This window comes from Lissotriton vulgaris, chromosome 10 (assembly GCF_964263255.1).
Source record: "Lissotriton vulgaris chromosome 10, aLisVul1.2, whole genome shotgun sequence".
NCBI lineage: Eukaryota > Metazoa > Chordata > Amphibia > Caudata > Salamandridae > Lissotriton > Lissotriton vulgaris.
Window position 1 is genome coordinate 829989326 of NC_141698.1, and position 16965 is coordinate 830006290.

General features: G+C 46.3%; 1 protein-coding gene across 3 annotated transcripts in view; it reads left to right on the top strand.

Moving 5' to 3' along the window:
• Positions 1–16965, top strand: part of ZDHHC3 (zDHHC palmitoyltransferase 3) — a 134802-nt gene that overhangs the window by 27732 nt on the left and 90105 nt on the right. For all 3 annotated transcript variants that reach the window (XR_015300712.1, XM_086941755.1, XM_086941756.1), the window contains exon 2: positions 3270–3599. Coding sequence is in view for 2 of the 3 variants with exons in the window: in XM_086941755.1 (XP_086797881.1) it covers positions 3294–3599 (306 nt within the window). In the remaining variant the exon portion in view is untranslated. The remainder of the gene's footprint in view (positions 1–3269; positions 3600–16965) is intronic.

The window sequence follows — 16965 nt, forward strand, 5'->3', positions numbered from 1 at the left end:
TGCATTCTGTCCATCAACTGTGGTTTTTGCTTTTGTCACCCCGAGTGGGATGGGTATGCTCAGACGTGAGTCCCATGCTCTTCACACCACTGGATTCAAGCAAGCCGGGCTGAAGACGGCTGGAATGCCAGAAACCGGTCCTCGGAAGCTTGTTTCCGGTCCAGGGAAAGCATGGCTTGGCAGTTCGGGCTCGACTGTTCCCATGAGGCCAAAGGGTCAGACTGATTTGCATGTCTGAACTGGGGTGGTGTGGAGTGCAAAAAAACGATGGATTTAGGCCCAGATCTCTGTACTGGGGTGAATGTATGACATTGTTCTGCATTCTGTCCATCAACTGTGGTTTTTGCAGCAGTCCACTAGTGGCATATCACTTCCAGGCCCTGGGTGTAATTTATACCATATACTAGGGACTTACAGGTAGGTTTAATGTATTACCAATTTATAAATTTACTATGTGTTACCAATTTTGAGTATACCAATTCTACCACGTTTAAAAAGTGAGCACAGACACTTTACTATTGGTTGGCAGGGGTAAAGTTCACAGAGTTCAAAAGCCAGCAAAAATATAGGGTCCAGCTACAGGTGAAAAATCTGGTGTGGCCAGAAAAGCCGGATTTCTTAAAGTGGCCCATTGTGCGCATCGGCTGGAAAACTCTGAGATCTAGGTGCCAACCTCTTTCCAAAAGGCCACATTGCTGCTTTCCATGGATCTTCAGTTGTACACTGAGTTTTACCCTAGGTTGCTTCTCTGTTTACCGGCCCCATTGCTGCTGGCCTATTCACTGATTGGCTTTGGTCGCGGATTCCAGGTGTGATTAGGCACATTAATGTTGGCACCATCACCACTTCTCATTTGACAGAACTGTTAGTGGTTATATTGTTGAGTTTAAATCTGAAATATGCATCAGAGCAAAAGATTTTGGATGATAGAAGTGGCTGTGACTAGGCACTATACTCCACGTGGAGAACTGTGGCTCACCGTTTAGAGGCGGCTGACCCAGAAGCAGAGGTCGGCCCGGGACCAGGGTTCAATTCCCGACGCGGCAGGGTACAAAATCAATGTCAGCGGGCTCGATAAATCTCGCCTCTGTGCCTCTCTAACCATGGGTCCCACGCTGCAACTCTGGGCAATAGCTTGCTTAATTTCCACAACGGCCCCCTCGCTGCCGGGGATGCCTGGCTTCACCTTGGGGATGCCCAATAGGGACCATCTCACAGGGAAAGCCAGGACTGGCTCCCCAGCGGTACACAGCGCCAAGAAACCCCAGGGTGAACGCGCGCTCTACAAATTCATACTAACATGTTATTGTGAGTACGGCACTGCATAATGTTGCAAGGTTGATATCGGTTAAGTACTTGAAAAAAAATTACTTACCATGTATTTATTTACCAAGTTTGTCTTTCTGCGTTTACTTAGATTGCTCATCCCGATGCAGATTACACGAAGACATGGCACACATAATCTGTGCACCTTTATACATGTGTGTGTTTGCATTTGTTATCCTGTTCAAGCCAGACGGATCAGAGTAAGCAGTGCTTGTTCATATTGATCCATAAGCACTTTAAACAGTTGCTTATACCTGCTTAATTTAAACTAGCATCTGGTTCATACACTCCCCTTTCCTAATAAAAGGAATTAATGATCAGTCCTTTGTTGCCAAAAACTCTTTTGGTGACTTAAAGCAGCTTTCAGTAACGCAACTGCTGCAAATGAAATTGTGACACATTTTGACTCAGAATGTGGTTGAGGTGTTGAATCCCAACGTCTATTATTTCCATACGTGTAACTCCATACATCTCTGCGTTAGTGAAATTAAATGTGCAGCTATACAGTTAACACTCATTTCAAAACCCATATTTTCCAGAGGACCATGCAATTTCACCACATTAAGCTATATTATACAGCAGAACATAGTATGTAGTCTGACAAGATGTTGGATTCTGAGATGCTAAAGTTGAACAACAGCCTCCTCCTCAATGATCTTGAATAATCTTGGGAGCCGTAGGGCTCTCTTTAAGCAAGCAGCTAGTCTAAAGTGTGCAGTATGAAGAAGGAATGAAGACGTAAACCCTCATTATGTGTTGTATTATAATTCCAGTGCATGCATAAACAGCAGAATTACAAGTAGTTGGTTTAAAATCCACTCGAATTTTCCACTTGCATACTTCTCCAGGTAAACCTGCTGAATGTGTGCTAGTTGAGGCGGAGGAGGCCTGGAATGGTTGAAAAGTATGTGAGAACTGGTATGTAAACACAGATCTCCCCCTGTTATTCCTCATTCCAATGGTCATAATGTGTTGTCCCTTGAGAATTTCACTCCAAGGGAATCCCAATCCCAGTCATAATGGTATTTGCTAGCGGGGAAATTCTGAGACATATTTCCTGGCTATAGTGTTAAAATGTTTATGCAACACTGTAAGATGAAAGGAAATGTTGATAGTACTGTGAGTCCTTTAGCTAGTTTGTCAGCACATTTCTCAGCTAGCAAGAAAGCAATAGCTTGTATGTGAGAAGGGCATAGACTCTGGAAATTGATCTCAGATTGTTTAGCAGTAGTGTTTGGCAGAGTTAATTATGTTTTTTTGGGGATAGTCCGTGTGGATTCTGGAGGGGCAGAGGGCTGTGCTGAAGTCTTCACAAAATGCCACCCTACCATCCTATTTGAAAGAGCTTGGAGGTTTGTTCACCCTGCCTTACATTTTGACAGAAAGTACATTTTGTGACAAATAAAGCTTTTCTATGCTACCTTCGAAGAGCCTAGAGAAAAACATTTGTGATGCCTCTAGCAAGATGTTGTAGAGGAATGTGGTGTGCATGTCACAGTAGGGAAAACCACTGTGCTCCTGGATTTACTCTTATGAGGTTTTTAATGTTTGCTGAACAATTTGACTCATTCAATGTATGTTTGAACACCTCTATACGTTTACCGTTCCATGGAAGCTGAGACATTCATAGTGAATGGTCTTATAAAGTCATTCATCGCAAACAGGACCGCTTATTAAGACATTTAAACTTGATGTTTCACGAGATGTTCAGGTTGACAAGAAGCCTTTGGTTGAGGGCGAGGTGGCAAGTTAGAATGGAGAGATTGAGTAACAAATATCCGCTGAAGTGTGAAACAAAAACACGAAAGGCTCTATGAGCACCAGAAAGAATTGAGGAAATGATATGTTAATTCCAAAATATTAATACACTTTATGTCTAAGTGAAGAAAAAACATGCAGGAAGGATTTTTCCCAATGTAACATTACTTGTACATCTCTTTCAGATATAAGTATGGAAAAGATACCTTATGATGCTTACTTCAAGCAACCGCATCAGAGATATTGAGAGGAAACCCGAATACCTCCACCCAGACAACTGTGTCCCTCCACCTTCCCCCGACTCGATGAACAGGATGTGGTTCATAAGAGATGGCTGCGGTATTGCGTGTGCTGTCATTACATGGATGCTGGTTATCTATGCCGAATTTGTGGTCATCTGTGTGATGCTTATTCCATCAAGGGACCTTGTTTACACTATAATTAATGGAGTAATATTCAACGCATGTGCTTTCCTGGCATTGGCTTCACATAGTCGTGCAATGCTAACTGACCCAGTAAGTATATTTGAAAGAATATGCATATATTTTGAATGGACACTGCTTTTCTTAAATACACTGCTGTAGGTTTAAAACAAAAATTATTTTGATAAATTCAGGGGATGTGATATTAGTATTCCGTTTGCATCTGGTTCAAAGCGTCAATCTGTGGCTAACTAAAAGCAGCCTGTGGCTACCTGAGTGTTCCTTTCACTACTTGAAAAAAATAATTTCTTTTTATTCTTAGTTTTTGGCGACCTCATTCAGAATCCCATTTTAGGAGCTCTTTTCAACAAAACCCCTTTCTTGAATTTGAATTTAAAGGTATTTATTGAGAGCTCGTTCACCAGGCGGTTTCATGGCGCTGTTGAGGAGGATTCCTGAGTTAGATGGCAAAGCGGTTTAGATTTTAAAAGCCTGTGAAAACAGAGTAGTTTTCAGGGTACTGCGAAACTCCAGGTAGGATGGTATTGATCTCATGAGGAGAGGTAAAGAGTTCCAAAATTGTGGAGCAAGGACGGAAAACTTGGAGCCTCCCATTCTGCTCTTCTTGAACTTGGGCACCACCAAGAGGGACAAAGAGGAGGAATGCAGTTGTCTGCTGGGGATGTAGGGTTCGATTTTGGACTGGATAAAAGACGGGGCTGTTCCCGCAAGGGCCTGGAACGTAATGCATCCCATCTTAAAAAGGGCCCTTTCTCTTTTGGGGAGCCAATGGAGGGATCTTAGAAGGGGTGTAATGTGGTGTGATTTAGGTAAGCTGTAGACCAAGCGGGCAGCTTGGTTCTGCACCAGTTGGAGCTGCCGGATGGCGTACGCTGGGGCGCCATTGTACAAAACGTTACCGTAATCCAAACGGGAAAGGACCATAGCCATCAGGATCAATTTAAGAGCTGAGAAGGAAAAAAAAGTGACATCTTTCGAATGGTGCGCAAAATAAAGAGACAAGAGGAGACCACCCTGCTGATCTGGGAGTGTAAGGTGAGTTGTTGGTTATGGGTAATCCCCAGTGTCTTAACGGAAGGAGAAGGGGGGGGGGGGGGGGGGCAAAAGAGGGGGGTTGAGTTTACCGCCAGTGAGGAGAAGCTCGGTCTTATCAGGGTTGAGCTTGAGATGGTTAAAGCTCATCCAATCCCTGATAAAGACCAACACTGACTGGAAATTATAAATGGAATCAGGAGAGTCAGTGAGGTTAAAAATGAGATGTAGGTCATCGGCGTAATTAAACACCGTGGCCTCCATCCTCTGCAGGGCAAAAATAAGCAGAAAGATATACAAGTTAAAAAGAAGGGAGAGAGAGAAGATCTCTGGGGGACGCCACATTGCACTTTGCGGGCCTGGGAGGAGAAATTCGCCAAATGGACTGCCTGTGAATGATCGCTCAGAAATTAGCTGAGCCAGGCCAGGGCAGAGCCTCCAAGGCCTGCCGGCTTGACACAGGAAAGAAGGATGGTGTGGTCCACCGTGTCGAAGGCGGCCGACAAGTCTAGAAGAACCAGTGCCTGTGGAAGGTTAGTGTCTAGCCCCTCTCGAAGTGTGTCTGTGACTGAGACCACCACTTTTTCGGTGGAATGCAGAGGGCGGAACCCTGCTTGGCACGGTGCAAGATAACCGCTGTCCTCGATGAAAGAACTGAGGACTTTAGTGGCGTGGCGTTCGAGGACTTTGGCCAAGTAAGGAAGAAGGGAGATGGGCCGATAGTTTGCTAGCGCTGTTGGATCTGCGCCTGTTTTTTTTTAAGATTGGGATAATGGTGGCTGATTTGTGGCATGGAGGTACAGTTCCTGACTTGAGGGTTTCATTGAGAAAGGTAAGAGGAGGGGAAGGGCAGGTCAGGAAGATGTCGCGCAAGATGTAAGCCGGGCAGATGTCGGGAGGGGATCCAGACTTGACGCAAGGGAGCAAAGAGAGAAACATTTCTTTAGACAGGGGAGTTATATGATCAAGGTGATAGGTATTGGGTGGTGGGTCGGGGTTTAAAAAGGCTGGGGAAGGAGGAGGAATGTTGGTCTTAATGGCTGTGATTTTGTTAATAAAGAAATTATTCAGCGAGTCGCACAGGGGCTGGGAAGGTACCGGCTTGGAGGTGGTCCTATCCGAAGAGGCCAATTCAAAGACTGTGGCGAAAATTTCTCTGGGTTGGTTCTCTGCCTGGAGGATCTTGTTCGAGAAATCGATGGTTTTAGCGTCTAGGATGGCTTTCTTGTACTCAGCCTGGATGGAGGAGTACAATGATTTAGAGGCAGGGCAGTAAGTGCGTCTCCAAGCACGGTCTGCTCGGCGGACAGCCAGTTTTCTCTCCTTGAGCTCCGGGCTGAACCATTTGTTGATGTCATGGGCGCGTCTTACCCTAATGCATCTTAGGGGGGCCACCTGATCACAGGCATTGGACAGCCATTTATTTAGAGTTTCTGCTTGAAGCGGTGTGGCCAGTTCCTCTATGGCTGGACTAGAGGCTAATAGAGAGGAGCAGAGCGAAGGAATATCCACTTTGCCCCAATTACGAGCCCAGGTGTTCTTGGGCAGGGGGGGTTTTGTCATCACACTTAAATCCAAGGAAAAGGAAATCAAGTGATGGTCGGACCACAGACAGGGGGTGACAGTAGGAGCATGGATAGGGATATTGAGGGACCAAACTTGGTCCAAAATGTGACCCTGAACGTGGGTTGGGGTATGAATATGTGATATATAATTCAGACTGTGAAGTGATTCTGTGAAGTCTCTGGAAGGGGCGTCTTCAGCCGGATCAGATGGCCAAAAGTTGAAGTCTCCAAGTACCAGGACTGCCGAGTTGTTCACAGCTAATGTGGATCGCAAGTCCTGGAAAGCTGGAAGAAAGTGCTGCATATTTTTGGGAGGGCGATACATCAAAACACACGTGATAGGTGTCTGAAAGGAGTTAGAACATACAACTAAGTAGTCCACTGCTGAGATTGGTGGGTAGGATAATGATTGAAAATGTAAGTCAGAGCGGATAATCAGAGCAACTCCCCCCACCCCCCTTCTTTGCCAGGATGCCGATCTGCCCGAAGAGCATAGTAGGAAGAGGGCAGGGCCGCAAACAAGTTGGGCAGGGAGTCCTGGCAAAACCAGCTTTCCGTGAGGAACAGTAGGTTAGGTTTCTGAGTGTCCAAGAAAATGAACAGGTCGAGTTGGTGTATTACAGCCAACCAAGTATTTAATAGGAAGACAGAGATGGTCGGTGTGTCACTTACTTGAGAAGTGGAAGAACTGGGGCAGGTGGGAGGTCGGGCTAGTGAAGGCAAATTGGGCGGTAGAGAAGGTAGGGGATGAGGACTTAAAATCCCGGCATCCATGATATGACCCAACGCTGCTTTATTCAAGTCCCAAGGGCCTTGGTGTGCACACAGTGTTTCGGGGGGATAAGAAACAAAATTGGCATAGTGCTGTGCCCCTGACCCCGTCCGGGCGCAGACGGGCTTGCCTTAGGCGCGCCGGCGGCGCGCCCGCTGCGCGCCCGCTGCGCTCGTCCGCTGCACGTCAGAGAAATGCACATTGTTATAGGGTGAGAGGGGCGTGGCCTCATGGCGGTGGACGTGGCCTGTGGGCTTGTGGAGTGATGGCGGCAATGATTTTTCCAGCCCGCGGCAGCGCTTACATCCGCTGCGCGGGATATCCAGCAAGACTTCTTAATAGGCAGATGCTCAATATTCAGCATGTTCAACAAATCCTTTCAAGTTCTTCTGCACAAAAATCTTTCCGGTAGCTGCAGTTTACTTTGATGCCAACTTAGTTGTCGACTTGCAGTAGGTGAAGAACAATATGCATTCTTGCAACGTAAAACTGCATTGTACTGAAATTGAATGTACTGTTGCATGCTTATTTTTGTGACACCATCGTTTGACTCATAATCCCATAGTAACCCTTGGATCCTACACTACCACATGAGATATTTCTTATTTTCCAGAAGTTTGTAAGAATATTCATTTGTTGAGATTGAGGATTAGTTTCCTAGATCACACCATTTTTCTTGCTTGGAATGTAATCAGCCTTTGAGATCAGTGTACCCAGATCTCATTCGGTAAAGCCTGTAGCCAGAGCTCTTTAAGCCTGAATCCATCTTGTTGTAAAGCAGCTCAGTACATTTAAACTATATTTGGTAGATCTATAATTTTTCCTGAATACACTGTCGCATTCGGACTTTATTTTGTGCAGTGGTTACGCTAGGGCTTTCACTGTAGCCCAAGTGAAAGACTGTCTTCCTGAGCCCCATTAAAGGATGATGGTTATGTTAAAGCTACAAGTATAGTTTTTAACCATTTTGATAAAGGCCTGAATTGATAAATGATCTAAAACACCCTGCTCTCACTCTTAGGCACATGGTATTTTAGCACTGTCATCCCGTCTTGGGAACCAAAAGTTTTTATTATTTCCTGGTGCAGCTTTACAGCCCCATTCCAAGTTCTGTTACCCAGAATGGCAAATAACGTGTTGATATTCTATGTTTTTCATGTTCTGAGGCGCAGAACGCAGAATATTTGTGTAATTAAAAATGATGTGTTTTAATTTTGCACTTTGGCATAACGACTTCTCTGCAAACTTGTGTTTGTGCCCGAATGAGTATTCCTGCAGGGTTAATAACAAGCCCCTAAATAATTGCTCATTTGCTATGTGCTCTGTTGGCCGACGGGGCAGGGCAGGTGCCGAGTCCCAGGTGATTATTGGAACCCCACGTATTGTCTTTCTAAATGGAGTGTTCACTCTGATTCATCCACTGATTATGATGATAACTGACAGTTGTATATTAATATGTCTGAGTTCGCTATTGACCTCTTAGCAAGGGTGGGTTATTTTGCTCTTCAGTGGTCAGGGAAGGTCTCATAGGAGCTCTGTCTCTAAAAGTTCTTTACAACAACCCCAGAATGGAAATGGGAAAGGGTAAGCCGTTGTATGTGTGTGTCTTCTGTGTTAAAAAGAGGGTGAATGTTGTTTACCTGTGCATGTATTTATGTGCGTAAGCACTAAAAAGAAGACCCCTCTATAAGCTTTATCTGTGTTTAGTCTTTAAGCTGACCAAAAAGCAGAGGCTCAGGACTGTGGGCATGCAGCAAATAATAGCTGATGGAACTGTGCTTGGCATGCTGGTAACACACCAGGAGTAAACATGGGTTTTGTGACAACATAGCGGAAAATATGCTACTTGTGCACAGAAGCAGCTACACAAATAGAACGAGTAGTTGAAGAGTTCTGCCTCTAATTTTGCAGTACAGATCAAGTATCCTTTCTTCTTCCATTTATAAATGCCATCACATAGCTGACTCTAAATTCTTTGTATATTTTTTTTTATTGAAGGTCGTCGTTGTCTAATTTGTAATTACCTGTGTTCTGTAACCTGCCATTGAAAAGCAAAACCCTTTCATAAATGTTAATTTGGCTCTGGGAAAATTAGATTACATTTGAGAGTCCGAGACCTAGAAATTGAATTTCTTAATCCAGCATGCTGGTGTCTGGCCACATATGTTTTTGTGAATAATAGTAAAATATTGAAGTGAACCTGGCGATTAACCAGGATCTAATGAAAGTACTAGCAAATTGGAGGGACATTTCTGTGGATTCGTTTATATAGCCTTCTCTAGCATTAACTGCTGCAACCTTTGTTGACTTGCAGTGGGAGTTAACCCGTTCGATGCTGATGACTGAACCGCTCCGTCATCAGCTGCGGTTAGGCTGTGCTGATGACGGAGCGGTTCCGTCATGGCCCGGCCGCCGCGCCTGCCATGACGGAACCGCTCCGTCACGAGCACAGCCCAACCGCGGCTGGTGACGGAGCTGTTCTGTCACCAGCATGTGGCCGCCGCGCGGCCGCCCCGCCCTCTTAGCGCTGCGGCGGAATAGCCGCCGCAGCGAACGAGTTAAAGTGCACTGTATAATAAAGTGCGATGCAATCCCACTAGTGACTGATAGGGTGTTCTATCAGTTTCCTTATATTCCTTTAGGTTAAAAGGTATTCCCTTTTTGTGGGTCACTAACTTGCTTATTTTGTTTATCTATCTGACAGATGTTGATGGACATGGTTTTTACATGATGGAATACTTGAGATGCTAACTCCAAAAACCTGATAACACCCTGAAAATGCTTACATGCAAACTTTGCCTAACCAAAATACACCGGTTGATCACACTTATACTCATACAATGAGTTAGGTTGTAATGTCTGATGTGCACCAACAGCAATATCCGAAAATATAATGAAACTAAGAAGACTTGGGATTTGTTTTCACTTCACTACTTAGTGAAGAGTGCTGCAAGACTGCTCTTTTATTAACACATTTATAAAGGATGGGTCGAGGGTCAGTCCCAGTAATTCCTCCATATCTCCCACAAGAATAAAATGAGATGAATACCATACAGGTTTGATAGTTCCAGTCTATCTACTGACTACAGATTCTCTAAACTGCACATTTTCTGGTATGCTGTTGAAGGTTGTCAGCGAATGGTGTGGTGGTGCACAAGATGCTTCTAATGAACATCTGGCTACTCATACAGGTAAGACAGAAGAAGACAGACACATAAAGGTTAATTTCTGATCTTGTTAAATCATATATGCATGCCCAGTGCATACTTTGAGAAAAGACAAACCTCCATGTGGGAACTGGGGCTTCGCAATGATTGTCTATGACAAGTGTCCGTGTGAGGTCTTTATGACTTGGAACTATCTGTGACATATGTGTGCCACATCGTCCACATCAAATTTTCACTGGTGGTGCAAGGTTTGTTATGGATGGACATACACGTTGAGACATATGCAGGGCTCTATTTGTTAGTTTCAGCTCTACCTGGTGTTGTCGTTTCATTGTATTTTCTTTTAGCAGTGTTCATTTCAGTATTATAGCTTCTAGTGTGTCTGGAGGCCTGGCATGATTTAGCCTTGAAGATCTTTTATGGAGTGGGAAGTACCTGGGGTACACTTGTTTTTAATGTCATCTGGCATACAGGATGGTAAGTAGAGCCCAGAAGCTTACGTTGTTATGAGCTTAACTCCATTTCAAGTCACTCTATAGACACCAATGGAAAGTGCATGACTTTATAAAAGATTCCACATGACACATTTTAGTATTAAGGGAAACATAAGTTCAGGGCCTGGAGGCTGTAAAAAAATTCTGCTTAGACTCCTGATGAAGGGGCAAGGTAAATGTAATTTGCCACAAAGGCCTTGAATCTAAATGGAACTCTCCGTGTTTGGATTTCATGGTCTTTTATTGTATTACACCCACAACATTAGGCACCTTGTCTGTGGTCTATCGCCCTCCTAAATCCCCTATGGGTACTACTATTAATATTATTGACATGATTGGTGAAGTCTATATTTTGTACATGCTGGTGGTAGTGTTGGGACATTGCAACATGCATATTGTTGACCCTTTGAATTACATACCATTACCGTTTCTAAAAGAAATGTACATCATACAGTGGCCCACCCCCATGACCAAGCACATGCTATATCTGATCCTTGCCATCTTGGAGCTGATAGAAATCTGGGATACTGTAATCTCTAGTCAAGTCAAGTCAACTCAAGATTTATATAGCGCGCTACATACCCATAGGGTCTCAAGGCGCTTGAGGAAGGGTGGGGAATTACTTGTCGAATATCCAAGTTTTAAGTTGCTTTCTGAATGCTAGGTGGTTCTGAGTAAGGCGAAGGTGAGTGGGAAGAGAGTTCCAAGTTTTAGCTGCCAGGTAGGAGAAGGATCTACCTCCCATGGTGGCTTTGTTGATGCGAGGTACAGTGGCAAGGGCTTGGTTGGAGGATCGTAGCTGATGGGAGGGGGTGTAGAAGGACAGTCGTGTGTTGAGGCATTCGGGTCCAAGTTCGTAAAGTGCTTTGTGTGCGTGGGTTAGGAGGCGGAAAGTAATCCTCTTATTTACGGCGAGCCAGTGGAGGTTTTTCAGGTGACCAGAGATGTGTTCTTTACGCGGGATGTCTAGTATGAGCCTGGCTGAAGCGTTCTGGATGCGTTGGAGTTTTTTCTGGAGTTTTGCGGTGGTACCGGCGTATAGGGTGTTTCCGTAGTCCAGGCGGCTCGTGACCAGTGCGTGAGTGACCGTTTTTCTAGTTTCGGTGGGGATCCAGCAAAATGTTTTTTTGAGCATTCGAAGAATGTTGAAGCAAGATGATGAAACGGCGTTGACTTGTCTGGTCATCGAGAGTGAGGAGTCCAGGATGACGCCCAGGTTCCGTGCGTGGTCCGTCGGGATGGGTGCTTTTCCAAGGGCCTCTGGCCACCAAGAGTCATCCCAGGCGGAGGGGGAGGTGCCTAAGATGAGGACTTCTGTTTTGTCTGAGTTCAGTTTCAGACGGCTGTGCTTCATCCACTCGGCTACTTCTTTCATTCCTTTGTGTAAGTTGTTTTTGGCGGTGTTAGGGTCTTTGGTGAGTGAGAGGATCAGTTGAGTGTCGTCAGCGTAGGAGATGATGTTGAGATTGTGTTGGCGAGCGATGGCCGCAAGGGGGCTCATGTATACGTTGAAGAGGGTGGGGCTGAGTGAAAATTCCTTGCGGCACGCCGCAGATGACTTCAGAGGCCTCTGACTTGAATGGTGGGAGCCGGACTCTCTGGGTTCTTCCGGTGAGGAACGAGGTGATCCATTCCAGTGCTTTTACTTGGATTCCGACGTTTCTGAGGCGCTGTAGAAGGGTGCTATGACAGACTGTGTCGAAGGCAGCGGAGAGGTCGAGGAGGATGAGGGCGACTGTGTCTCAGTTATCCAGTAGAGTTCGAATGTCGTCTGTTGCTGCGATAAGTGCGGTCTCAGTGCTGTGTTTGGCTCGGAATCCGGACTGTGAGGAGTCGAGGGATTTGTTAGTTTCGAGGAAGGTGGCGAGCTGGTTGTTGACAGCTTTCTCGATGACTTTGGCCGGGAATGGAAGAAGCGAGATGGGGCGGTAGTTTTTGAGTTCGGTGGGGTCAGCTGTGGGTTTTTTCAGAAGGGCGCTGAGTTCTGCGTGTTTCCAGCTTTCCGGGAAGGTGGCGGAGTTGAGGGAGCAGTTAATGACATCTCGGAGGTGTGGTGCTATGATGGAGTCTGCTTTGTTGAAGATGTGGTGAGGGCATGGGTCAGTTGGGGATCCTGAGTGGATGGAGTTCATCAGGCGAATGGTGTCCTCAGTGGAGATTGGGTTCCAGTCGTTAAGGATGTTCAAGGGGGGTGAAGGTCCTGCAGAAGGTTGAGTGGGTTGGTCTCCTGGTCGGTTGTCGAAGCTGTTGTGGATGTCTGCGATTTTGTTGTGGAAGAAGGAAGCTAGGGAGTCGCAGAGGGCTTGGGAGGGGGTGATGTCGTTGGAGTTGGCTGATGGGTTGGTAAATTCTTTGACGATGTTGAATAATTCCTTGCTGTTGTGGGCGTTGTTATCTAGTCGGTCTTTGAATGCGGCTTTCTTGGCAGACCGAATTAGTTGGTGGTGTATGCGGGTGGCGTTTTTGAAGGCGTCCCTGGTGTTGGTGTTTGGGTCTTTTTTCCAGGCCTTCTCGAGGGAGCGACAGAGTTTCTTCGATTTCTTAAGATCATCGTTGAACCAGGAGGCGTTTTTGCTGCCTAGTTTGATTTGACATTTTTTCAACGGTGCTAGGATGTCGGCGCTGTTGGATAGCCATTGGGTGAGGTTAATGGCTGCTTGGTCGGGGTTTGAGGAGTGGGCGGGGGGGGGTTTAGAAGAAGCGATGAGGAGATCTGGTCGATGGTGAGTTTGTTCCAATTTCTACGCAGGGTGGGTTGAGGATGGTTGTGGATTGTGGTCTTATTGTAGATAAAGTGAACGCAGCTGTGGTCCGTCCAATGAAGAGCTGTGGTGTGGCTGAATGAGACTTGTTTGCTGGAGGTGAAGATAGGGTCGAGTGTGTGACCTGCAATGTGGGTGGGGGTAGTGACAAGTTGTTTGAGTCCGAGGTTGGCGAGATTGTCCAGAAGGGTGGTGGCGCTGTTGTCATTGCTCTTTTCCAGGTGAAAATTGAGGTCTCCCAATAGAATGTAGTCCTCAGAGGGGAGGGCATGTGGGGTGATAAAGTCAGTGATGTCATCACTGAATTGTGCACGGGGTCCCGGGGGCCGGTAGAGGAGGGTGCCTCTGAGTGTGGTCTTGGGGTGGGTGTGGATCTGGAAGTGAAGGTGCTCGGCGCTGGCAAGGTTGACGTCTGAGCTGGTTGAGATGCGGATGGAATTCTTATGGACGATAGCGATGCCTCCTCCTGTTTGCTTGATGCGGTCCTTACGGATGATCTTGTATCCTTCCGGGATGGCAATGGTGATGTCTGGGGCTGATGAGGCGTTCATCCATGTTTCTGTTAGGAAGGCGACGTCCGGTGAGATGGTGTCTAGTAGATTCCAGAGGTCGATGGCGTGTCTGTTGATCGAGCGGGTGTTGAGCAGGATGCATTTTAGGTGGTTGGTGTCAGGTCTCTGTATGGTGTTGGTGGATGAGGAGTTGGTTTTGGTGCCGTCGAACTTGCAGGAGTTGCAAGAGAAGGGTCCATGGGTGTGTCCAGGAGCGGCTTGGACGCAGTTGGGGGAACGGCCGGGGTTAAGGGCTAGGAGGGTGGTGGCATCGTAAGTAATGCGGGAGGGGTGGGAGGGACGGGGTCCAGGGGGTCTGGCGCTGGGCGCGGTCCAGGCGCGGACGGGCATAGACGGACTTACCTTTGGCGCACCTTCGGCGCGACTGGGGCGCGATCGCTATGCGCAAGTGCATCTGTCATATATGGACAGTGGGAAGGGGAGAGGGCGGCTCAGCTGGGAGGCGGGGCGGGCTCAAGAGGACGCACACCGAGAACAACAACAACATAAACAAAATGGCAGCGGAGGGGAGAGCAGAGCAGAGCGCCGGGGGTTATCTCGTTTTAAATGTAAAAGTCACAGTGACAATTTCAGAGCAAGCAAAGCGAAGCAGCAACCAAGGCAGTATAATGCAATTAATCTCCAGGCGGTATTAAGGCAAAACGCAGCACAACGATACCAGCTCTCTGCAGTGAGACTGGGGAGCGACCACTCAGCACAACAGCGAAGAGGGGATCACAGCGCTTCCAGGTACGGGAGCGCTGTATGTAGTCAGTGGGAGGGCGGTTCAGCTGGGAGGCGGGGCGGGCTCAAGAGGACGCACACCGAGAACAAAAACAACACAAACAAAATGGCAGCGGAGGGGAGAGCAGAGCAGAGCGCCGGGGGTTAACGCGTTTTAAATGTAAAAGTCACAGTGGCAATTTCAGAGCAAGCAAAGTGAAGCAGCAACCAAGGCAGTATAATGCAATTAATCTCCAGGCGGTATTAAGGCAAAACGCAGCACAACGATACCAGCTCTCGGCAGTGAGACTGGGGAGCGACCACTCAGCACAACAGCGAAGAGGGGAAAGGAGTCTGTAAGCAGTAATAATCCCAATGTGCTGTATGGAGTAAATTGAACCTGGAATGTACATTCTACGACTTTTCACTTCGGCTGCTCATTGAACCCCCCCCCAAATCCCCCCCCCCCACCCTGATCTCAAAACTAGCAACAGAACTTTACTAAAAAGTTCCGGTAAATTCTGGAAAACCTTATTCCGTCCAGACTACCAGGATAGAGACTTATGTGTCTGTGTAACAAGTGGTGAGACCTTCAGGACAGCGAAAATACTCCCAAGACAACTTGAACGTGAATGGCAGAAAACCTACAGGATATGATGATGGTACAAACTATAAGTCATAGTAAAAATGCATGGTAAACTTTAACACATTCCAAAAAACGGCCTTTTACGGTCTTGTAATTCCGAAGCCTTCAGTGCTCCCAAAAAATTGTTTATTTTGTTTAACGTATTACTGCACCTTAACCGCCCAGCCACAATAGTCCCTTCTTTTTTCACTTAAATCTAGGATACATATACTATTAAAGCTAGCTAAAATGCAACGGAGCAACTGATGTATTTATTCCAACAGCAGACAGCTAACCCTGTTAAACTTTCATCACAATGAGAGGTGGAGGAGCTCTTGTTGAACAGTATATCTGGTGGCCTTTGTCCTTCCTGACTATCCAGTGGATTGGAGATAACTACTTAAACATAAATGCAATCAAAACCGAAATAAAGATCCTCTGTAGAAACGGACAACACTGGATATTTCCCTCTGGCCCATCAGCACGTGTGAGCAAACCCCCTCCAGCCCCATCCCCAACTCCCCAAAGTGAAGCCATTAGACTTCTTAGTGGATGAAAACTTCCATGCAAATCAGTTCAGTATGCATAACCAGTTTCCATGTTGTGGGACTCATCAGAAGGGTTGTTTTCTACCTTCTCACTAAAGTGAATGTTAGATTTGTGCCTGTGTTCTGTTCATGCTGCTTGCTTTGGAGTATGCAAGGTATGTGATTTAAAGATACTGAATTGAGTGCTGCTCACCAAGGATAGTATTTGTGGTGAAAAGGGATCACCAATGTTTTTTAAAATTATTTTTGTTATATTTATTGAGATTTATTTGGAGGCTAGACAATTTTACATCCATTATCTGGGTGAAAAACATTCCGACATGTTAATCTCAAGATCAATAAAACAGTTACACCCCAGCAGGACCCCACTTCCCTTTGCTGCTCCTGTGATGAGTCACTTCAGAGATAGCTAGAGTTTACTGCTTGTGGGTGTATCAAGAGTTGGCATTTAAAGGAATAAGTGAAAGGAGGATGGGGTAAGAAGGTGTTTAATCTTTGGGCCCCTGGCTTGAGGACTGCTTTCTGCGGGGGAGTCCTCTGTGGGTCCTTTAAGGTCAGACAGCATGGCTGCCCATGCCTGCAGGTCTTCCATTAGCTTGTTGTCTCTGCGAACATGCATCATACGAATATCTTCAGCTGTTGCCCATTCTGCAACGTCCCTAGCCAGTCTGCATGTTTTGTGAGATCCAAGCTCAGCCACTGGTTAGCAATCTCACACTTAGCGGCTTGTAGACAAAGCAGGATACATTTCCTGCCGAGTTTCTTCCGGGAGGGAGAATGGTTCCAGTCCAATAGTATTTGTTTCAATTTAAAAGGAGTGCTCCACCTGGTGGCTCTGTTGACATCTTTCACTATCGCTTCCCCTTAGGGAGGGGAAGGACCACATCATATGCATAAATGTCACCTCTGATTTCCCACATCATCAGCATTTGTTACTGCGGGTGGTGTAGCTGGCGTGTAGGGTTTTAGGGAAGAGATAGGTTTGATGAATACTATTATATACCAATTACTGCTGGCTTCCGGTGCACACCAAAATCGAAGGGTGCATCGGCACAAGCAAAGTCCGCAACCTCTACGGAGAATCCTTTTCACCCTCTTCCAAGTATCGTAAAAGCACTGATGATTCATGAAGGATGGCAGCCATACAGGTGTTAATACAGCTTCGGTTTTATTGACATGCTGTCAAAATACCCATCCGA